The sequence below is a fragment of the Xiphias gladius genome, chromosome 19 (genome assembly GCF_016859285.1).
Source record: "Xiphias gladius isolate SHS-SW01 ecotype Sanya breed wild chromosome 19, ASM1685928v1, whole genome shotgun sequence".
Taxonomy (NCBI): domain Eukaryota; kingdom Metazoa; phylum Chordata; class Actinopteri; order Istiophoriformes; family Xiphiidae; genus Xiphias; species Xiphias gladius.
Genome location: NC_053418.1, coordinates 1481916 through 1505433, shown reverse-complemented (window position 1 = coordinate 1505433; position 23518 = coordinate 1481916). Strand labels below are relative to the sequence as shown.

At 43.9% G+C, this 23518-nt stretch overlaps 1 protein-coding gene across 7 annotated transcripts; it reads right to left on the bottom strand.

Annotated features, from left to right (window-relative positions):
- Positions 1 to 1762: 1762 nt before the first annotated feature.
- On the bottom strand, positions 1763 to 20320 carry LOC120805653 (GRAM domain-containing protein 2B). 7 transcript variants are annotated; one of them, XM_040156082.1, is made up of 14 exons: positions 19973 to 20320; positions 14110 to 14232; positions 13120 to 13207; positions 12068 to 12137; positions 11545 to 11699; positions 9575 to 9670; positions 9245 to 9316; positions 8642 to 8731; positions 7825 to 7957; positions 7126 to 7272; positions 6525 to 6600; positions 6285 to 6389; positions 5143 to 5227; positions 1763 to 2828 (listed from the first exon to the last, which is right to left on the bottom strand). In XM_040156082.1, exons 1-14 carry the CDS (start codon positions 20068 to 20070, stop codon positions 2787 to 2789), a joined length of 1380 nt encoding a protein of 459 aa, XP_040012016.1. In that variant the 5' UTR covers positions 20071 to 20320; the 3' UTR covers positions 1763 to 2786. The 7 variants fall into 7 exon arrangements, with proteins under 7 accessions (XP_040012016.1, XP_040012018.1, XP_040012020.1 ...); XM_040156084.1 differs by having other exon boundaries at positions 7846 to 7957; XM_040156086.1 differs by having other exon boundaries at positions 11545 to 11648.
- Between the last annotated feature and the right edge of the window lie 3198 nt (positions 20321 to 23518).

Here is a 23518-nt window from a genome sequence, read left to right as displayed (position 1 = left end):
GACTGAAAAACTGTTGTATAAGGGAGAACTTGACCGTTCTTGCATTTATGGCTTGAGAGGAATAATATATTTATGGGTACTCGTATTTTTCTGGTGAACCCGTTTATGAGTAAATATTGAGTCTTGTGCAGGTTGAGAAGAAAAAGTTAATACTGTGTTCAACTTGTGGTCATGGTGATTTTTTGTTTCTCTCGTAAGGTCGAGTGACGAACTGATGGACTTGATGATTGGTGATGTCAGAAATGATGACGGATGCTATTTTTTTTCTGTTTAGCCAGAAAAATTTAAAAGGATCACAAGCTACAGTGATGTTTCAGACTTCAGGAAAAATATTTCGCCTCCATCTGAATTCATTTTTAATTTCTCATGTGGATCTGACGTTAAGGGTTCTGTTTTTCTGTGTAATAGTCGGTAAATGTACTCACTCGTGCTGGTCAGAGCTCCCTCCTGCTTCAGCCATGTTTGTTGACTGTCAGAGTCGCCTTAGAAACGCCCCCCCCCCCAGTGCACCATGGGTCTTGGGTAGGATTACGAGAAGAGACTTTGGGAGTGAATGATTCAGATTCCACTGGACACACGTGGCTCTAGAAACTATTCCAGAAGCAACGGACCGGTGACTTTCTTCAAGGACTTTCTGTTGACCACAGAGACCTTTTATTAAACCAAAACGAGAGGAGCACTTGGGTTGCAGAATGTGCGGGCACATGCACAGATGTGCCGGGGGGGCGGCACCTTTGGCATTTGCAGTTAAGGAGACCACTTACCTGTCTGTCCACCTGAGTTTACCTTGATTCATGGTTGATACGGTGAAAGTTATTGGGGTTTTTTAAAACTTTTTTACTTCTGTTTTAGAACCACATTCACATACACATGCACACCTACGAGCGTACGGAAGACTTTCTACGCCTTTATTTGCAAAAGGTATAAAACTTTAAACAATGATGGTAACAAAAAACAAAAGCTGTTTGGGAAATCCGTTCAGGTTTTTCCCGCCATCCCTTCTTTCCTGCTGATGGATTAATTGGCAGCTCCACTCTGATGTTTCCAGTCGTCTGCTGCGTCCGTTTTCCCATTATTCTTCCAGCGCTGCTTCTTGTAGACTCAGGATTTGTGTCAGCTTTTCCATTAAGAAGATTTCCTCAGTGATCATCAGCCACTGGTCCTTGTGGACCCTATAACCTGGGCTTTGTTGTAGCACTTTACGCGCCATTTCCCCAGAGCAGTTATTTTCTGACATTACCAAACAATACGTGAGTGATCAACAGCAAATGTCTCTCCAACATCTCTGACGTCTATGTAACTGCTCGCTTTTCACCTTCCTCGCAATGAAGAAACAAATCAGATTTTTTTCCAGGTGAATTCTCTCCATGTCCACGAACTGGTGGTTGTTTGGTGAACTTCCCTCATGTTCTTCCAGTCATCATCTGGAAGTTTAAAATATTACACTCTTTTCCCCATTTTCTCTGAGTGTTTTACCATTAATCTTCAACCCTTGATAAAATTCCCAAATTATTCTTGTGTTACTTTCCTTAAATGCGTTGATTTTGATACGCATCACATCTTTTCTGTAATAAAATAAAATAATGTAACTCCCATCCGATCTGAATGCAGCATAAACCAAAGAGTTGTGACTTTTTGAAACCACGGTAAGTAAATTTGACCGAGGTTGACAAGTGACAGCAGTTTAACGGATAATGTGACATCCACCGTGGATTGAAGAGAAAAAGAACGCAAACAAACATAGCAGCAAAAATAAAACTTTATTCGAACAAAGAGCTTCATTCCCCAACAGAGGAAAATAAAATCCCATCATTAAATCTGCGTATAATTTTTACAGAATCACAGTGACGCTCGTCTCCGTAACAGTCTATCGTTTGGATTTCAACTAAAAAAGTAAATGAACTGGAATCGGCTTGGCGACGTTTACACACACGGTTACAGCTGCAGAGGCAGAGGTAGCAGCTGACCACCTCCTGCATGACATTTTAATGCCGTTTTCCATTTACATTTCACTTAAGAAATGACAGTAAGCACAGCTTCAAGGCACCATGAGGCAAATATAAGAAAAACCCTGTCAGGGGCTGTGGAGTATCTACGTTCTGGTTTGAAGTCCACAGCTGGTTTGAAGTCCTAAATGTCTTCATGTAGACAGAAATGTGTTTGCTATTTCAGACAGCCGAGAATATCAATGTGACCAGCCGAACCGGGTGAAAGACAGGAGATAAATCCGGCACTGAGTAGCTCGATCTCTTCAGAGGTGCACCACCCCAAACGGGAGGCCTCAGTGAAGTCACTGCGACCAAAAAAACCAGCTGAGGTCAGAAGACTTTCACTACGTTGAGAGGAAATACGTCTGAAGCGCTGTTCCTGCCAGAGAGTTTGGTTTCCGATCAGCCAACCAAACGCTGATCGCAGGCCGGCCAGGCAGCGCTTTTAAGAGCTACCCGCTGAAAACCCGGCTGTGGCCTGTTTAACTTCCCGCTGTGCTGCGGTGATGTAGAGGTGTACTCCGGGCTGTGCCGGTACACCGTGACGCCACGACTGGGTGCGGTTACAGGTGAAACAGACTTGAAACTTTCCAACAGCAGCCCGGTGTGTGGTTACGCTTTCACAGTATTCAAAGTCTTTCTGCGCATCATCCTCATCAAGCCTATTACTACATGTTAGTCCAACACACCCCAGTATTGTTGGTTTGTAACTCTCTGCTATTATAAACTATACATTTACAGCATATTTACGGACCTGAATACAGCGCTTTCATGTCAATACGCTGGTTTCCAGTACAGTCAGGCGGCTTCGTCCAGCAGTCTCTGCAGATTCTTCTGCACCTGGAGGAACAGACATTGTGTGTTGTTGCAACTGTTAACTCTTTGCTTTATGATGTGGTGCTCACGAAATGCAATATCTGATGACAGTCAGTGTGTTTCTAAGGGGTCAGTGTGTGTAATTTTATAGCCACTGGTATAAATCAAAATGTACAGTTACACAGGGGTTGGTTGCGGTAAATCTAGCAGCTATCCAGGTTGGTTCACTGGGCAGAGATAACGACTGTTGGTCGGTAGTTCTAGTTAGTCAGGTAAGATAGTTCACTGGCCTGCTGACCTTCCATCCTTCTAAAGAACTAGTTCGGCATTTTGGTGAATGCACATGTTCGATTCCTTTCGAGACGAGAGGATCGGCATCGGTGCTCGGGGCCGGGGGGCAGGTAGCCTAGCTTAGCGTAAAGACTGCTAGTTTCGCGCTACTAGCGCCTCTAAAGCTCACCAATTAAGATGTTGTATCTCATTAGTTTCATCCGTACGGGAAGAGAAATATAAAACTGACGGTGGTTTTGGTCCGAACCCGGGAGCCTCACTGTGATGACCAGCCGCCGGGACGCTGTGCACAGTCGCTGCGTCTGGCGGTTTTGTATAGAAATGGTTCCAGCGTGTAACTCCCCTTTAAAATAATCATTTTCATATTTCTGTTCCTGTACATATCAAACAAAGGACATACATGTGTTAAGTAATGAGCTTTAGTGGTGCTGGTAGGTGTGTTTTTGACATTTGGACCCCTGCTGCCAGTCTTCATGCTGAGCTAAGTTAACCGCCTGAGGACATAAAAAAAACCCCTCTTTTCTTTAGCTTTATTTTATTTCATTTTCTTTATTGATCGATTGATTGTATGCTTCTTATTTTGCTGATCAGCGAACCTGTGCTCTATCTCTCCTGTGCGGTGAGGCCTATCGTCGTTCAGCTGTGTGTTTACCGTCCAATTCAGTGTCCGATTATGATGAAACATTTTGCTCAAGGTTAACGTACTGTAGGTCAGGTGACCAAGTGAGTGTGTTGTTCCTCATAAAATGAATAGGTTGGAGGGGGCTACGCCGTTGGTGTCTTGAGAGTAATCAAAGATAACTGGAAATTGGAGATAAAATAGTGTCGCTGTGGTATAATTTCACATACATAGATAAATATTCATATTTCCAGTCGGATCGGGCTCGCGTTCGCTTGCTAGGGGACGAGTGACGGATGAGAAACGAGCTCTTCTTACCGATGGCGTCAACACTTCTCTGTGAGCAGATCGATGACTATTAATGTTTGATTAACAGCAACGGGCGTCTGGTTACGCTCGGTCCCCTGGAAACCCGTCCCGAAGCTTTTCTGTTTCTGTGGCGTGGACTCACATGTTGTGGACGGGGAAAACGACCCACACACAAATTTCCCCCACTGTCCAGTGGTAGAAAGTAACTAAGTACATTTACTCAGGACAGTTTTGAGGTATTTGGACTTCACCTGAGTGTTTCCATTTTATGCTGCCTTATACTTCCCCTCCACTACATTTCAGAGGGAAATATTGTACTTACTACCCAACTACATTTTTTTTTTTTTTTTATGGCAGCTGCAGCTGTTAGTTACTTTTCGGATTAAGATGTTATATACAAAACATGAGATCGGTTTATAAAGTATAATTCATTATTATAGATTAAACCACCCAAAATAATATGAAGCAGTTAATATTAGCTCCATCTCAACTAACTACGTTACATTAAAGTACTTATAGGGGCCATCATCTATAGTGGGTACTTTTACTTCTGATACTTTAAGTATATTTTGGTCCTAATACCTGTTTATTTTCATCAAAGTAAAATTTTGAATGCAGGGCTTGTACCTGTAATGGAGTATTTACAGTATCCAGCGTAGTATTGCTGCTTGTAATTAAGTACAGTTACCCGAATACTTCCTCCACCACCGCCACCGATTAATTTGCATTAATTGAGTTAAAAGAGATTTAACTAAAGATTAATTTCAATTAAAATAAATAAATACTTTGGTCATAGACAATGAATGGATTTGGAGCAGAAATTGATGTATTGTCAACTTAAATCATTGTAATAAGTTCCAGGACTTTTTAGTCTCATTCACAGTCTTTCAAGTCTTTTGTAAATTCGCTGAAAAACTGTCTTGTTCAAGACATACTCCCAAAAAAATCCCCGAATTCCCCCCAGGCAACTGTTAGTTTCAAAACTAAACATGGTTTTCATTTATGAATTAACAGGAAATTGTGGAATGGAGGGATGTTGATGGGGATAACAACAAAATCAGGGGGTTTTCCTGTATGTTATATTGAACCTGGAAGACCCAGATTGACGGACTGACTGACCTTCTCCAGCTTCATCAGGTTGATGGTCAGTAGTTCAGAGAAAAGCTCTGAGTTCATGTCAGCACTCCCTCGGATAAAGTCGTTTCTGGAACAACCACACGATAGTTGACATCAACACTTTAAAAAAAAAAAAAATCCTGGGAAAAGGTTCAGATGTGTCAAGGAACATGTGTATGTACGTTTTTAATTACTTTTATTTTTTGTTTTTCATGCTCTTTGTTGTAAATAGTAGATGTTAATAAAGAACCAAAGTGATACCAGAACTTCTGGGTTCTGTTCCAGAGAGTAGAAATTCTCAATCAAAATCCCATCGACATTTGTGGTCTAAAACTCCGGCCTTGGTATGGTGCATTTCTCAGCAGTACGGCATATGGCTCGCTTCATATGTCTAGATAAGGATGGTTTCTTTTCTTGGTTTCTTTTTTTTTTTTTTTAATAAAAAATCTAATATCGTTGTGTATTTAATATTTCTGTTATTTTTTTAGTGGCCTTTAATGACCACCATTTCCCTTAATCCCCAGGACAGAGGGGACTTTGGAGGAGAGCGTTGGTCAATTTTATGGCTATGGACGTTGTGAACAACGTCACAAAGACGAAATTCCCTGTGCTGCTGCGTTTTCTCAGGAACCGTCGCTTTTTTCTGCGCCCGTGAAGTAATTGTTGTTTAACTTTGTTAAATTCGCAGAAGTTTCAGTTTCCAAAAGCAAGTGCTGTGGCGGATGAAAAGTAATCCCCAGGAACTGCTGCCTTTTTTCATAAAGACAGATGAAAGAAGTGCTAAGTGAGAGACTGCGTTGAGTTACAGGAGCCTGTGGAACAGAGGCTAGCCTTGCGTCTTCTCATGTATTCGGCCCTCTTTAACATATGCAGTAATGGTATCTTATCTTATTTTATCTTTAACTTTGCAGAGTGACTAATTGGGCCGATACTCGCCAACCTTGGGAGACCCGACGGAGCTTCTTGTTGTGAATATCTGAAAGGGCTGCTAGGTAAGGTGTTTCGACGAGTAGGAAAACATAGGAATGATGATTGTAGCTCTTCCACATCGGTTTGTATGAGTTTTTTCCAAGCTTGGTTTTCTGGGTTTTTCCAGGACTTTTTTCCTGGACGAGCCCAGTGTCTCTGACGGGTTGTGGACTCACCCCTGGTGGGTGAACTCTGTGACGGAGCCGAGCGTCGTCAGCGTCTGCTCCAACGAGATGATCTTATAGGTCAGGTAACAGGAAGACAAGACCAGGACACACACTCTGAAAAAAAACACACACACACACACACACACAATCAATCAGTGATGAATCATGGAGCCAAAGGTTTGGAGTGACAGAAGTGAGTGAATGGACGAATGAATGAATGAATGAATGAATGAATGGCAGTAAACCTACAGAAACAGGTAGACAAACAGCAGAGTGTTGAGAGAAACTAGTTTCAGAGTCCTGCTTTCAATCACCACCTCTGATTCTGGAAACAGAAAAAAAAAATAAGTCAATTTGTTAAACTGGTAAATGTTCTCTAGTTACAGAAGACTGGTTTTTAAGTGGGCCACATAATTTATTCAGATCCCTTTGTTTACTGTCCCACAAAGAGATGCAACATGACTAAAAACAGATGCAAAACAGCAGCAAAAAGACACAAGACAACCACAATGTGACGGAAATTGACCACAAAGAGGCACAAAATGACCAGGGAGAGACAGTAAAACGTCCAGAGAGACATGAAAGAACATGAAACCATCACAAAAGAAACATGACTTCAAAGAAACACAAAGTGACCATAAACCACACAGCCATGTGGTTCTCTTTCAGTCTGGGGGTCTTGCTCTAATGTAGAAGGGGTCGGGGACCCTTTACATGTCTGTGTCCTATGGGTCCGTCGTGTCATAATCCGTCCATGAGTTGGAGGCTCACAGATTTGGTCAGAACCTCTCAGCTCTGTTCCCTATAACCTTGACACTGGCTGATGGTGCAGACAGAAGGATCGTCCTACCGGCATGGTGCGTCTCGTGCTGCTTGTTGTCTGAGCTCTGCTGGTTCTGATGCTGGTTCTTCACTTTGTGCTGATGCTCCGGATGCTCGGGAGGCGCCGCTCTGTCCGCGTGCTTCAACACGTTCAGGAACGGAGGAACGGGGAACTCTGCAGCGTCGAGGAGACGGAAGCAGTGGGAGCAGTGTGAGTGGGGCGACTTTCAACTGGAAAACCTGACTTTGAGCAGGTATGACATGCTGCTGAAGTGTCCTTGAGCAAAACATTGGCTTTGTCCTGGTACTGCTATCTACAGTATGTGTTATCCTCGCTCTGGATAGGCCATTAACTCTACTGCCATCCTTCTCTTTTTCTACTTGTTTAACAGAGGATCACATGATGGCCCTCTGCTGTTCATCTTTCCTCCCGAGCTATTCTCAGGTGTGTTGAATGATCCTCAAAGACTGTACGTTCGTCACGTGGAAGGAAACTGAACAATGAATGTAACCAAATGACGTAAAGGATGCAGAAGGAAAATTTAACCGGCAAAAGTTCAAGCCCCTGTTTCTGCTGCTGAAATGCAAACTGGTTCAGATATCTTCGGTCTTTATGGCACGTGTTCTCTAATTGAGTAAAAGAGATGGGTTTCATAGGTCCTATTTGTGGATCCGCAAAAATATGAGCCAATCATTTGTTGCCTGTGGCTGCTACGCTGCTACCTACTTGTTGGCTGGCTGGTGATACCTGCTAACTTCTCGTAGTCGGGGGTCTGGGAGTCGGAGCTGCTGCTCTCCTCCATCTCCTGCCTCCTCTGTCTCACTGCTCCATCCAGGTCGCTGAAATCACCTGGAAAACTCTGCAGGGACACAGAGACAAGACGTCAGTCAGTCGGTGAGTCACTTACTTACATACCACACCTCCGTGATATTACTTGCAACTTCGACTCAGCTATTATTTGAAAAAATGTCTGCATGAGGAAGGTGTGGAAACATGGCATCCTAATATTTTCAGAGTTGGTGGTGAAGTTAATTAGATGGTGATGATGATGTGAAGGTGATGAAGGAGACACCGCTGACACCGTCTTGATTGCATTTAAAGGTTTTGTCAAGTCGAGCATCTGCAGATCTGCTTGTGAGAGGAGGTGAAGCCGATGAACGGCTCTGAAAATCAGGCTTGACCACCGACTCTTAAATAGGACAGTTGTTTTCCTAAAAACTGTCACGAACATATGGTTTCAGTTACAAAGCATTACCTTCCTTTTCAAGCTATGAGGCCCCCTCTGAGGACCTTTGACCTAGGGACTGTGATCCATGCCTCTATTTTCAACGCATGGTTTCAGTTCTACATATATGACCATACACCTCAGTGGGAAGAACTCTGTAAAATCAGAACCGAGTGATGTGACTGGACCACAGTTCTACAGAGTGGTACCACATGTAGTGCTACACGAACACGGAGTAGTACTCCTGTTCTGGCTAGTGCTCAGACTGTGCTGCTGTTGATGTGTCCGTGGATTTTGATGTGTTTGAGTTTGACGCACCAGAGGAAAGCGAGGCGTTAGCGGTGACCTCTGACCTCTGAAGATGTTCTCTCCCGAGGAGGGGATGGGGCTGCTGCATGGACTCTTCTCCTGCATGTATGCATATTTATAACAATCAGATATAGTGTGTTTTCTATGCTGCAAGTGTTTACTTCACCAAAGCTGGTTGATATCAGAAAAGTATGAATTCTTGGCAAACAACTGTTTCAAATCAGAGCTTTCAAAATTTGTAAAAGGGAGAAACGATTACAGCGTTTAATAGAAGCACAATTAGTAAACTTTGCAAAGCTTTTGCTTCAAGCTAAGAGACTAGATTAAAAGGAAATGTGGAATTTAGGGGTTTTAAAAAACTTGCTATTGTCAAGCAATGTCAATTTATGTCAATTTTGAATCTGTAATATTCATATAGTCCAATATCATTACCCCAAATCTGAGAAAAGACCAGATGAAACTTCAAAAAGAGACAAAAAAGGACAAAGATGTCAGCTGTACTCAGTCATCATTTACGTCTCAGTTCAGGAGTTTACAGATTTTCACCTGGGATTGAATAACTACTCGGGTATATACTGCAGTACATGGCCGCATGTGGGAAATCTGTCCTACCTCCAGGTGAAGACAGACGGACATCAGGAACTTGTAGGTGTTGTCTCTGGACAGGAGGGACACGAACACGTACTGCAACAAATAACACAGCAGTTTTACTGCATACAGCAAAGCTAACAGGTTTTGTTTAGTGATGGATGTGGATTGGACAGTTGTTGGAAACTTTCAGTGAACAGACTCGGCTTATCTGCAAGCACTGTAATGTTTTTCATGCTCAAATAGATGGATTTCAGAACATCTTCCACATGAACAAGTGCCCAAACAAGTAGAGTTACGTTCTGCTTGGATAAAACCTTGTTGAGAGGAAAACGGTGGGTCTTACTCTCTCACCCTGTCATTTGCGGTGGCGATCACCAGAGCGTTTGGCACCAGGATGGCGGTTTTGGTCTTCTTGATGTGAGTGACGGACACGACTGGGATGGCGATCTGGGACGAACAAACACCAGGATGAAAAGCTGAGCCCTGCAGGGACTAGTCTGCTCTCTGTTGGTACAGTATCACTGTCATAAGGGCTTTGAAACCTCATCATATAAAAGGATTCGGGTATATGAAGGGCTGTTTCACCGCGTCATGGACCTCTCACAGCCCCAACCATTGCCATAGACACACACGAACACTAGTTTTTTTTTTCTCAACCCAGAGTGATAGATCCAGATGTTCTCCACAATGTAGCAGATGTGGAACAGTCCAGACTAGAGAAGGGGTACAAGTTATCATCAAAGGCCTGGTCACGCCAGCATTTCAATCAGCAGAATTTGTGGGTAAAATCAGTTCATTTTAAGGGAACTGACGTCAGCATATTCATTCTAAGGGGCGAGGTAAACGCGCGTCAAGTTCAGCTTCGATGAACTCTGGACTAAAAACCACTTCACAAAAGACATGCCACGCGGTCTGAGGCCATTTATAAAGCTTAAATTATAGTTTGTAGGTCCACGTAGCAGCGAGGGTCCACGCGATGTAAACTTCCTCATCATGAGTAGATGATGAAGTTTACATCACGTGGACCCTCGCTGCTACGTCATGTACTCGTCATGTACACGTGGGTCCATGTGCAGCTCAAAATGTTTGCCCCTGCAGACTGGAAGCGCAGGCTTCACGTGCTAACACGTCTGACTATGCATCCATGTAACATGACCGTTTTGACAAGGCTATATTCAGTCGTTCGTGAAGGATTTGATAGAGAGATGTTTCTTGAATTAACCGTGTTATTTGGCTCGTTAGTGACCAAGCTAGCCATCCTGCACATTAGCAGGTAGCTTGGCTTGGCCGGTGGACTATTGTGGCACACGCGTGCTAGCATGTCAGCGGTTAGTCAGCACAGCAGCTGGCTCCACAAGTAGTCAGAGTGAGGACACTTATCTTCTGGCACCACCCGTCTCACAAGGATGCACAAATAATTGTCATAGAGCCAAATTTTTTTTCCTTTTTTGTAAAGTCCTGCTCTCTGCACTGCAGTCGCTGACCAGTAGGTGTCACTAGTACAGGACATGATCCCTCACCGGCTTCTCACCCATTTAATCTATTACACGAATTCACCTCATATTGACCTCTTTTTTTCTTTTTGCCCTTTTTTGTGTAAATCCAGGCTGCCTAGTAATATGGTGTCTTTTCCGGTTTTTGGGTTGTTGTTTTTTTTTTTTTTTGTTTACTATATTTTTGATAGTGTTAAACTGCATTAAACTTAATCTATGTAAACCGTTTTCAAATTTTCACCAGAACTCTCAAGAATTAGATATCTGGAACTGAAGAGACCATAAAAGTAAAATAAGGGTTAAATAAAATTAAATGACATTGAAAAATGTCTCATCTTTGTTGCACCACAATCACTTCTTTATTATCTGTTTAGTTGTTCTTTAGTTTCAAACAGAAAATATACAAAATACATTTAAATAAAAATGTATGTTTCCTGTCAACCGTCTCCTGCACCATAGAGAATACTTCAAAGTTTTCTGTGAAGCTGCTCCAGGTAAGTGTTGATAATTTAAACCAACATCTCCGTTGGCACCTCACTGTAGTTGCCACAACGAAGCGATAACACTCAGCCTTATTACATAAGATGGTTACAATACAGACACTGTAACACTGCAAAGTCTCCGTTTTAGACTTTGAAATGGAAACAAGAGACAGAAGTGAGATAGTCTGAGGATTCTGCACCAGAGACCTCTGAGAGGGAAAACTTTTGATTGCTTTTCCACAGCGATGTCGCGGCTTGATGTGCATGACACCAAAAACAGCATTTCCTGGCATAAAGAAAAACAGACCTTTGCAGTAACAGGCAACTCTGTCCCCGTTTACAGTACCTTTGTGTCTTTGCCAAACACCTTAGAATGGAAGCAGATCCAGTGGTCGGAGACAAACATTCGTCCCTGGTAGAGGATGTCTTTCTGCAGAGCACAGGTGTAACCTGACAACCAGGTAAATAACGTCAGGTGACTGAGGGGCAACTGCAAAACACCTCATTTTTTAAAGCGATAGTTTAGCGGAAAAGAGACAGAAAAGAGACGTTATATAATACGTTGTTGGGATCCAAAAAAGGACAGAGCTCAACGAGATCTATTTTTATTTGAATATAAAGATTTTAAGAGATAAAAACATTTTATTTAAACAGGCAAAGTGATGTTCAGTTATTTACTTTTAGCCTAATTGACTGCAATGGATTGGAATTGAACAGTTATTGCTGAATTTATATTTACTTTGTCATAAGGATTAAATCATCATGTAGTGTTTAACAAACAGCTCGCTGGTATCAAATTTTCAACTGTTACCTAATCCCTCATTCAGTATTTAAGGTGGAGCGGACAGTTGTGAGCATGAAAGACTTACTCTGTCTGAGCTGTTCCTCTTTGCTGATCTCCTTAAATATTTTATGGTACTGGCAGTTGCTCTTTGAGAGCTGAAACACAACACGCACACACACACACACACACACACACACACAGTTAGGACACAGTAAAATGCTCACACAGGCATACTGCAAAGGCTGAGTAAATATTACTTATTAGCGTAAATATCAATATTAGATCTGATCCCAAGTCACATCAATGTCAATTAAAGTAAAAGGATGACAGACATGTGGTATTATATTAATACACTCCACGGTAAAAAACATGACATTAGTCTGTCATGGGACGAAGATACTCAGTAAAGTTGGAGCTTCCAGTCTGTGGCTTTGTAACACGCGGCGCTGTGCAGGTAAAGAAATACCCAAACTTTTCCTTCGCTCACTGCTAGTTTTGAAACTGAACACATTTTGGGATTCGAGAGAACTGTAGCGTTAAGAAAACGAGGTATTTGGCATCCAGGGCTCCCGCGGTAAAAGTCTCTCTCCCATGTGAATCGTGGGCACGTCTGAGAAAAAAAAAAAAAAAGGCCAAAGCTTCAAGCCTTCAGTGATACATGCCGAAGGAGAGAAGTCAACCACGGCTACGCAGGTGCATTTCAATAAGAGATGTACAATCAGAGCTTTACGCCATGTTCCCCACTAACAGTTATCTGAAGCTAAAGATCGCACTTTGTAGAAAGCTACACCCGAATGTCACCTGACAGACCTCTACATGAGTATAACATTCATAATGGTTGAGTGCAGTAATATTACTGTTGAACAAAACGTTTTAATTCACAGAGGTGTAGGAAGCCCTCTCTCAGGCTAGAAGGAGGGCTGACATCCAGACCGGCACGACCCACAAGCTGCTCATCCTGACGCTTGGTGACCGTGTCAGTGATCATCAGTGAGATAACGAGGTTGTGGAAAAAAGCCAGTTGCCAGAAATGACCTCTGATATCACTCAGCCGGGGGGGGGAAAAAAAGGCTCCCGTGCCGTGACGTTTACAGGCGTAACAAAATATGTACCAGAGTTTACTTCCTGACAGCTCACCTGGCTGTAGTGAGACTTCTTCCTCTCTATCTTGGAGTCTGAGACTGTCTGGACGTGAGTCAGCTGAGTGTGGTCAAAGGTCTTTGACCTGCAGATGACAAAATCAGTACACACAGAGAGGAATTCACTTATTATGCATCAAAGATGACATCATATACTCACCATCATATATTACTCCTTACATGACATTTCATGTCTGTCTGTGACCCCTTGTACGCTAATTCAAATGTATTTATATAATACCTATATACTGTTTATTTATATGACACTAGTCTAAAACGGAGTTTAAGGGACCTTTTAAAGCTTCATTAATTAATCTTGATGCAGAGCGAGTGGACAGTCGCCCAGACACCACTTTACACAGTGTACACAGACACAGACCAACATTACTATTCATCTGGATCTGGCGTCTCTGTCACTGGATGAATCTAGGTCCAGTACTCGCTCTCTTTTAGCTCTGGTTTTGGTCTCCTCCCGCTCCCGAGGGAAACATCTGGCTCTTTAGCTGCTAAATGCTCCACCGTGTTCACCAGCTGCTCTCTGACTGTGTCTGTCTGCTGTTTGCTACTGGGCAGGTAGTGGACGGTGGGTTTAGCAGAGTTTGTTTAAAAAAAAAAAACGGATTAATTCACATTTAATGGGAAAGATTATAATGTTGGTTGGTCCATTTATCCAACACTTTAGTCTAGAAAAAGCCGTCTTAACATCAGGGGGCCCAATTGTCAATTAGAATTTGGGTCTTAGAAGATAGATATGAGCGCCACACATTATTCTTTATTTTGTGATGAGATATTTCAGCCGCTGCCTCAAGAGTCAACAATAAAAACCTCTTTAACAGAATCCAGATGCATTTGTTAGCATCCCGTGCACTGTAAGCATCCAATGTAAGTCTTGATTCGTTAAAAAATGAAACAAGAGACCAACAACAACAACAACAACAAGAAAAATTTTGAACAAACAAACAACACAGAAACGTATCCTGGTGTTCACCTGACTAACACCGGCTTCCTCCTGCCTGAGAGCCCCCGTTGCTCCTGATCAGCGGCCTGCAGAGGCTCGCTGTCCGTCCTCCCATTTCTCTGACGCTCCTCGGCCACGTTCTCTAAATCTGAACTGCAGACAAGAAGGGATTAATGGTCAGTTAAAAGAAAAGTGCTTTCTTATTTAGCAGCAAAAGCCAGCAGGGGAAGCTAGAGAGAGCAGAATAAGAGCAGATATAGAGTTGGAAATGCAGGGGTCATTGGGTATTGCACTTGCATGAAGTTGGACAGCTAAAGAGACAGATTAGAGAAGAATGGTCAACAGATCTGTGCAGCAGAGAGAGAGAGATCCCGACTTTTAATCCATATGGGTTAATGGGGTCAACTGTAGGACCCACCCTGCCTCGTAAACACACTATTAATACACAGATTCAGTTTGCAATGCAGCCCGGCTCCCTTTTAAAAAAAGGTTTCAGTCTCCACGTCCATAGGTCCACAAGGGACCCTGAAGACCACGTGTTCACCGTGGTGCAATTAGTTTGCGGTAAATCTGTAAAATTGACATTTTTGTTCTTTAAATAACGGAGCCACCACTAAATCACAATGCAGACTGAAATGATAGGAGCCTTAAGGCCCGAGCACCTGAGCTGTTGCCATCTTTTAGAGGGGCCCCCACTTAAAATCTAGTTCTAAGGCAACTCAGTCTTCCAGGCCACAGTATGAACTGTGCTTTTAGTGAATGGGAGAGACGCCGGGGTTGGAAGGGGCTTGTTGCCCCCTCTTTTTGCCCCCTGGTGGGTTAATCAGGCCCTGCCACAAAAGACATTACAACTGATTTCACAGGATGAGTTATAACAACCACAACGAGTCATCTTCACGTGTAAAATCGGTGGGGTGTCCTTTTGATTGTCAGTGGAGTCAATGGACAAATGTTCCACATCCTGCGAGGTAACAATGTAAATTAGAGGTTCGGTGCAGGACGGAACTGACTCCATTCTGTTTACTGAGATACCTGACGAAGTGGAAGCCACATGGGGTCTCATTCAGCTTGATCAACCACATTCACACAGTCGACTTTTGTTGTTGGTTTTTAAATTAAAAAAACCTCCATCCATCCAATCAAATGTCAGTGTAAGGATTTACTGCCGCTGCAGATTAGATAACCCCGTATAGAGTCTCGTTCCCAATGTTGATGAAATGTAGACACATATTACGGAATATAACGTTTTGTGTGGCGGCTGGAGCCCCACTACATTTTTGAAGCCAGTATCAAAATTTGAGATTTCAAAGTCAAAAATTAAAAATCTATACGATCTGATATTCTTTTTCTTTCTTTTTTTTTTTACACGAAGAATGATTTTTGTTAAGTATCCCTTATATTCGGTTCTTAAAGAGTAGAGCCCGACATGAGCCGCGTTTTTACTGTGTAAAAACAAACTTGTCGGTTCTCTCTGGTGAACAAACTCTGTAATGGAGACACCGTTTCCAAACGACCTTAATCACCCCGTATCTCTGACATTACTATACCGATTTCTATTACTTATCAGTCCACATACTGTACACACAGATAAGAGTTAATAATATCTTTGTTGAGCTCATTTCGGCCGATTTATCAGGGTCTAGTTGCAACTCAGGCTTATTTTCATTACTGATAGAGAAAAGAGCCGCGGGGTGATGTCTCCAGTTTTACTTGTTTTGTCCAAAATTCAAATATATCCAGTTTGCAATGTTATACGAGAAAGAAAAAACAGCAAATCTCACGTCTGAGGAGCTGGAACTAGAAAGTAAATGATCTGATCTATCAGAATTTTTGGTGGTTAATTTTCTATCAGTTGACGAGTCAATTGACAGCAGATTGTTTCAGCACCAACAGAGGCACTATTACCGATAGTACCGCAACACCACTACCAATAAAAAGACTACAAGGCCTATTGCAGCTGCCAGTCCGCTCAGCACCATTATCTGTATTGCTTCAGAATCTAGACATCTTCTCTTTGACCCCGTTTGTACTCAGGAACTCACTGGGACTCCCTCTCCTCGTGCTTTGTGGCTCCTCCGTCACACTTCCTGGCGTCTTCCTCAGACGTCTGCTGGTTCGGGCACTGCTCCGTCATCACGCTCGACGGTTCTCCCCAAACCACACGCCCGGCTGCGCCGCCGTCCCGCAGGCTGCCGTGAGAACCGAGAGGTGAACTGACCCCTCAGCCCGATCCTCCGCTCCTTCACCTGCCTGCGGGAGTGTGGGCTGGGCCTCCCGGTCTCACGTGTCACAGCCAATCAGACGGCAGGGCAGGGTGGTGTGTGTGTGTGTGTGTTTGTGTGTGTGCGTTTAAACCTTTGATCGGTGACATTTTACCCAGCTTTGTTCAGAGAGTAAAGTTTCATTTTTGCTCTCTCCTACGTCTCTGTGCACTTTAAAGTCTTGTCTTATTCTATTCTCCTGTATCCACTTGGGGTCTGGGCAGACTGAACATGTTGAGATATTTAGTGTCAGTGGGAACACGGTGATTTCCCATGCGGCTCCCTCACTTTTCTACCCTCCATGGCTGCCCAGACAAGATGAAAGCTGACTGGTTCCCCGCTGCTGATAAAAATTGGATCATTTATTTCCTTTTTACGGCGCAGATTAACACAGAGCAGGGGGGCCCAGTAGAGGAAACACCTGTCGCACGGCCTTACGCTGACCGCGGCCCTCTGCGATAACAATCCAGCGAACCGATGCTCTCTTCACGCGGAACGTGTGAGGTTGCGTTTTCAGACAAGACTTTCTCTTAAGTAGAGAACACGATGTGTCTGAAGCTTGTGTTAAGGGGAGAAAGTCACCAGACTCCCTTCAAAAATCGGGCAATTTAATTTTGCCTTGGTAACAGTAAAATATTGTAATATTTGTAAAATAATGTCTACAACCACTTTTTTTATTGTTTTTCGATTGTGGTAAGTTCATGCATTAGATTTCAGTTATCTCAAAAAACACACTTTTTTATTTAGGAAAATGCGGCGCATGAGCATCACACAAACTAAAATAATCAAGGTCTTAAAAAACTACTTTTGGAAAGAAGAGACCCTCTATACGACAGGACTGCAGCAGTGTTGATATTGTCCTTTAGTCAAACAAATTGTCTAAGACGTTTGCCGTTAATCAAATGAATGAAAATCGGTCGACACGCAGTGACCCTGTGGGTTTTTGGGCCTCTGGGGTTCCGCAGCCCCGGGGATTTATTTTACGTTTGGTAATCCAGTCTTGGATCACATCCCATTTCATGCTGCTGCAAATGTTGCTCCAAGCCCCGTGCCCGGCATCCCCTCGTCATGCTACCCAGGCACGGTACCTGCTCTTCTGATCAGCTCCCGTGGAGAACTGGCTACTGTATCATCGTGCCAGCGCCGGGAGGATCCCAGTGGTGTTTTTACGTGGGGTCCAGCCACGTGGCTTACAGACGCCTCCTGGAGGATTTTGGCGCACACGACAACGACTGCACATTACAGCTAAAATTAAAATAGTCGGAAGTGCCGCCACAGTACGGATATGTGCATGTGGCCATTAATGAGAAAATTGGCGAACTCCTCAATGGAGCTGCAGGGACAGTTGAGTTGTCACCTGTGTGAAAATGTTGATTTTTTACTTGCAGATTTTTAGTTCCTGAGTAAATTCAGCCTGAATGAGGATTTATGATCCCGCCTGTGTGCGTGTGCGTGTGTGTGTCTACCTGGTCTGACTGATATCAGCTGTGGGTTACTGGGTCACGATGAAAGTCAACAAACATGTTATGAAATCTCTTGTTCTCCCTCTGTCCCTCTATTTCACCTCGGCACAAGCACATACGAATGTAGATACACACGTTCAAAATTACACAGAGGATGAACTCTGTCGTACAAAAAACACGCTGTTGTGCACACAAGCACACAACACGTGTACCTACGCACACAATTGCCCGGCTCTACTTGCGAGGACCCTCGTTGACATAGTCCACTCCCTAACCTTAACAGAATAGTTGGTTTGGTAAACGGGTCAATTGACTTTTGTGCTGAGACGTAGATGAGAGGACCGTAAATGTCATGTTGGCGCACTAGCTAACATGAGTACGGAGCGGGGGTCAGAACGTGGTTTAGCCTAGCTTAGCATAAAGACTGGAGGCAGCGGGAGACAGCCAGCCCGGCTCTGTCCAATGTTCAGGACTACACCTACCAACAGCCCTACCGCTCGCTAATCAATACATTGGATCTCACTTGTTTAACACAGATGTGAAAACGTACATTTGTTTCAGCGATAAAGTTTTGTAATGAAACCAAGATTCCGAACTACTCCTCTAAACTAAACCTGGTTCTAATATTAACCTGGAGACCGAGTCTGAAGCCGCAAAAAAGAAGAAAAGGGCCAGTGTCAGGATACCGGGGTTATTGACTGATAGAGTTTTCTGTTGTTTGTTACGTCAACGTGTCCGTTAATTTAGTGACTGAGAGACTCACAAGTCGCCTTTAGTGACTGTACACACACACACACACACACACACACGCACACACACACACACAATGCTGCACTTTGAAATACAAACAGAGCTGAGCTGTTTGCCAAATCTTTTTTTCCCCAGGTCTTTCATTTAGTTCTGCTTTTAACTTTGCTGGTTCATCTTTTCTCTATTTTGTATGGTTTTCCGACATTATTTTAAAGTTAATAGTTTGTAATGATTACACGAGTATTATGTTGCTACACAATCACGTGTTGCCATTCTGCATGTACTGCAGGTATTTTCATTTTTCCTGTCTCTTGCTGTTGTTTTTAATATCCCTCGTTGCTCTGTTCTTGTCTAAACTGTATGTTTCTTTGAAATGCAATAAATGCCCTTTAATGCCACAACATCCAGACAATTTAATTCAAACTGCTTTGGAAATGAGGAAAATTGAATTTACTTCAGTTGCTCGGATTGATCCACATTAAGATTTAGTGACCCACGGTTGGACAATAATTGCTGAAGACTGCAGAGTCCCCTGCATGTTGTGGTGTGTAAACAGAGGCCAGACGCCCTTTGAAACACAAACATAAACTACATGAACTGCGACTCAGGCTCAGGCACTGAAAACATGAAATGTCAACACAGGATATCTCAGACTGTCTGACTGTTTTTCTGTTTTTTTTCCATCTGTTCCTCAACTTGGAAATGGAAATGCAGTATTAAATCCTTTAAGGGACCCCTCTAATTCCAGACAGTATTGGAAATTCATTCTTTTCAGGTCACAGCAAAGAGTGTGTGTGTGTGTGTGTGTGTGTGTGTGTGTGTGTGTGTGTGTGTGTGTGTGTGTGTGTGTGTGTGTGTGTGTGTGTTTATGTGAGTGTATGTTGGGAGGTGGGTTGGGTTAAAATATTTTGAACCACAAAACGGGATCCTGAGACAAAAGTGCAGCGCGAGAAAACTCAAAGCTCCCGCAAGTTAAACTGAGTTTACCTGACATTTTCCAGGCTGACTAACTCTGGACGGCGCAACACGGATGGACAGACGCAAACAACCCATAATGCAACACTCTCCTGCAGCAACAGGCTCATGCTGTAACTGTATTTGGAGAGAACATCTGCCGTTACCAAAGTATCGGACAAAACTGAAATTTTTTACTATATTTATGTGATGTTGGCGTTAAACGAAAACTCAGACGATCACTAAAAATATTACGGTGCATCCTGAGGGGGACACGAATGACCAGCGATCCATCCGATATTTGTGAGGATACTTCAATAAAGCACAAATCGTCAGCCTCAAAAAACAAAAAGTTTCAGTGGGATTTATCCTCTTGGGACCATGAATGTCTGTACAAAGTTCTGAGTCAAACCATCAAGCAAAAGTTGGGACGTTTTCAGAAAACGTCACTGCAAATCTTCTTACCGGTGACGTCCAGCCGGGTCGGACGGAGCACAGGACGATGTGGACATCGTGCCTCTTCTTCTGAAAGGCAACGAGTCGTCGGTGCTGTAGTTCTCCATCCGAGCAATAGAGCCACTGGCTGGCGCTTCACACGGGCAGACCTGATTCTGCTAAACCAACTTTACCTACAGCTCAAAACAGATTCTGTGGCACATCTGTATTTGAGTGGACCCCCCCTTCCTCTAGTCCATTCATGTGTATTTGACCGTACTCCACTGTTTTCCTCAACTATATACTGCAGGACATGGTTTGGTCACAGAAGACACTCCTCCCAAAACCTCCGCAGCACCATACCCTGTCTGTCAGTCTGTACAGTGGTTGTGTTTGTTTGGTGTTATGACAGTACAGCGTGTCACAGTCTTACGGACCGATCGCTGACCCCTCTTCTTCCTCCCCTTGCTGCCCCAAATCTCTTATCAGAGTCTCTGGTCAGTGAGCGACAGACTCGGGACTGTGTGTTTTGCGCTTTTACTGCCAGAAATGTCTGTTTTGAAGAGAAGATTTTGGCGTGTTGTTTGTTTGCCATGTTGCCCAGGGACATTGGAGAAGACGGACGTCAGTTTCGTCTCGTGTCAGCATTCCTTACAGAGGCAGGTCTGGGACGTGTTTAGCACTGGAAAGGCATCAAAAGTGGAAGAAAAAAAGGACACTTTGATCCATATCCAGTCTTATTTACATGTTGTATCTTGCATATTTAACATATGTAGAATCAGAAAACACACATCGGAGCTAGTTATTGACAAAAATCGCCGCCTTCATCGTGAGGCTTGTGCTGGCTTCTGTGTTCACATCACGTCAGACCGACTGTAACCGTGAGCTGCCGGGGGGGAAAAACTGCTTTGACAATGTTCAAACACATGTCAAAGAGTACATGAATTGAATTTAACATATACGCACGGTGTCTGTAAGAAGACAGTCAACGGTGGGAAAAGGAATCCTTTTTGAAGGTAACTGTAAATCTCTACACAGCTCAGCATTGGTAGACGATAAAACTGCCAGTGTATTTATGGCTTTGATAATGGTCGTTGCTGATTCCCACAGCTGTGTGACGTCCTGTCGGCATCATCTCAGAATTTGGTGAAAGCCTTCTTCTTGGACTCGTAACCAGTTCTTGCAGAACCGACGCTTGCACCCGTCGCCGACGTTCTCGGCAAAGCTGGCCATAGGCCCGTGGGCGTCGGGTGGGACGATCCCTCCATGGACACCCACCTGGCGCCTGTTGGAACTCCGTACCCGACGGAGGACCAGTCCGGGCTCGAAACCTTGAAGGACGTGGCTTACGCACGTTTTCTTATTGTCACCTAATTCCATGAAGAGACCAAAACCAGCAATGTGTCAATTCGTCTGTCCACGCTTTCTGACTTCCCTGCTCCGTCTGTGTCTCGCTGGTTCCCGCCGAAGGCCTGAATCTTTCAGACACATCAAAAATATATATAATATATATAAATATGTATAACTTCCCTAATACGGCTGCTCACTGTACTTTTATATCAAACAAATGGGAGGCCAATAGTGCCCACATCGGTTGGGCACTATTTTCAGCGGTGGATTAATCCACATTTGGTGTGTGTGTGTGTGTGTGTGTGTGTGTGTGTGTGTGTGTGTGTGTGTGTGTGTGTGTGTGTGTGTGTGTGTGTGGGACTAAGTCTAAATAAACTACAGCGTGTGTGTCCATGTTAGTGCAGGAACAGTGGATATATGGAGATGTATCGGGCTTTAGATACACACACAGTGCTTGTTAGTCGGGCACATTCGTCGCTGGTTTGGGGGTTTTCATGGGATTTGTTGACAATAAGAAAACTCATCCTTTCATGTAGAGAGTGAGAAGAGCAGTGAGCGGTGTTTTTTTGGTACATAGAATAAATAAGGTCCAAGCTAAAAGAGTTCCCGGTACCGGCAGAAAATACCGGCTCTCAGACTAAAAGTTCCGGTACATCCGTCTCTGCCTTCACGTTGCCACGTTGCCTCGTTGCCCCGTCTCCGTCCCAGAAATGAGCTGTCGGGAGCTTCTCTAAAACCAATAACTGCCCATAAATTCCTGCACCTAATTCATTCAGTGGGAATTTCTTCCCAGTGAAGAGGATGGATTGACTCTGCCTCCCTCTACAGCTGCAGCAACACTGCTTGGAGCCACGCGCGGCTAAATACTAGCTTTACCGGGTGTGCGGTCTTCTGTCTTTTTCTAATTCACCCAGTTTCTCCACTGTGATTAAAGTTTCATATCGTTAATACATGGTCCTCGTACCGAGTGGGAGCCCCCGGTGTGTGTGTGTATTGTGTGCTCTACGCTGTCTCGTGTCTGTATTTATTCCGCTCACCCCTTTAAGCGACTCTGATAATGAACTCCCGTCTGCGTTGACCGTTCGGGTTCGCACAACGCCATTTCCTCGGCCACAGAGAGAGGAGGGATTTGGTCGTTGGACATTCCTTCATCGCGTCCGACGGCAGCCAGCTGAGCGACAGTTGTTGTTCCTGATCTGCCTTCCTCCCTCTTTAATCCATCTGTCGGAGACTGTTCGGTTTCTACTCCGTGAACAAAACGCGGACGACTCTAAAACCTTCCTCTCACAAACGGTTCAGGTGGTGAAACAGCCACCGGACTGCTGACAGATGTTCGCGTCCTCTGTTGAAATTGATCCGCTGAATCCAGGTCTCTCGTCCTTTTACGCTGTAAAAGTCTCCGTAGTGGTCATGATGTTTGGCTTTGGCGGAAGCTGTTGTGGAGCGGTATTCATTCAACTGCACGACCGTTTTGGAGGCTGCAGTTTTCGTACTGCATTCGGGCTCCGCGCAGTTCAGCGACACCGCAAACTACAGCCTCCGGAACGACGGCGAAATTCGCTCGACGGCCTCAACGAGGACTGAACATTCTGATCTTCGCGAAGGGAAGGATTTATTATGGGGACTCTAGCGTTAGCTTGGGTTAGGTTTAGCGAGGCGGACCTAATAAAATGGCGGCTCATCTCAATCGAGCTGTAAATTTGAACGATCTTGGTCGCATCATACTATTGTGGCTTTATTATTACTATTATATACTATTATTGTTTAACTCAGAAACCTACAGGTTTCGGCTTTTGTTTCCCACGAATTCGTCTTAAGGTTGTTCAACGCATCTCGGAGCTTCTGAGTGGCCACGGCCCAGCGGGATGATGAGAGCTGGACCTAGTTCCATGTTACGCTGCTGCTTGGTGTACACGTCTTATGTGAGTTTGTGTGGGTTCTTGTTTTGTTTTTGTTTTTTTTACACGGCGGCATCATTTGTCATGTATTTAATGCGTTTCCTGTTCAAGTCGGGCCTTCTGTGTTTTACCCGGCCGCGAGACGACGGTGGCCCCTCGGCGACAATAAAGTCGGAGAGTTGAGGTCCTTTGCCAAGTCACAAAATAAAAACAAAGGCCGCTCTCCTCTCCTCCGTTACGATCGACTGTATGTTCTCAGACCGTGTATCACTGAATTATAATAGAAACTGCTGCAGAATGTGGCAAGACAAAGATAGTCCTCCGTTAG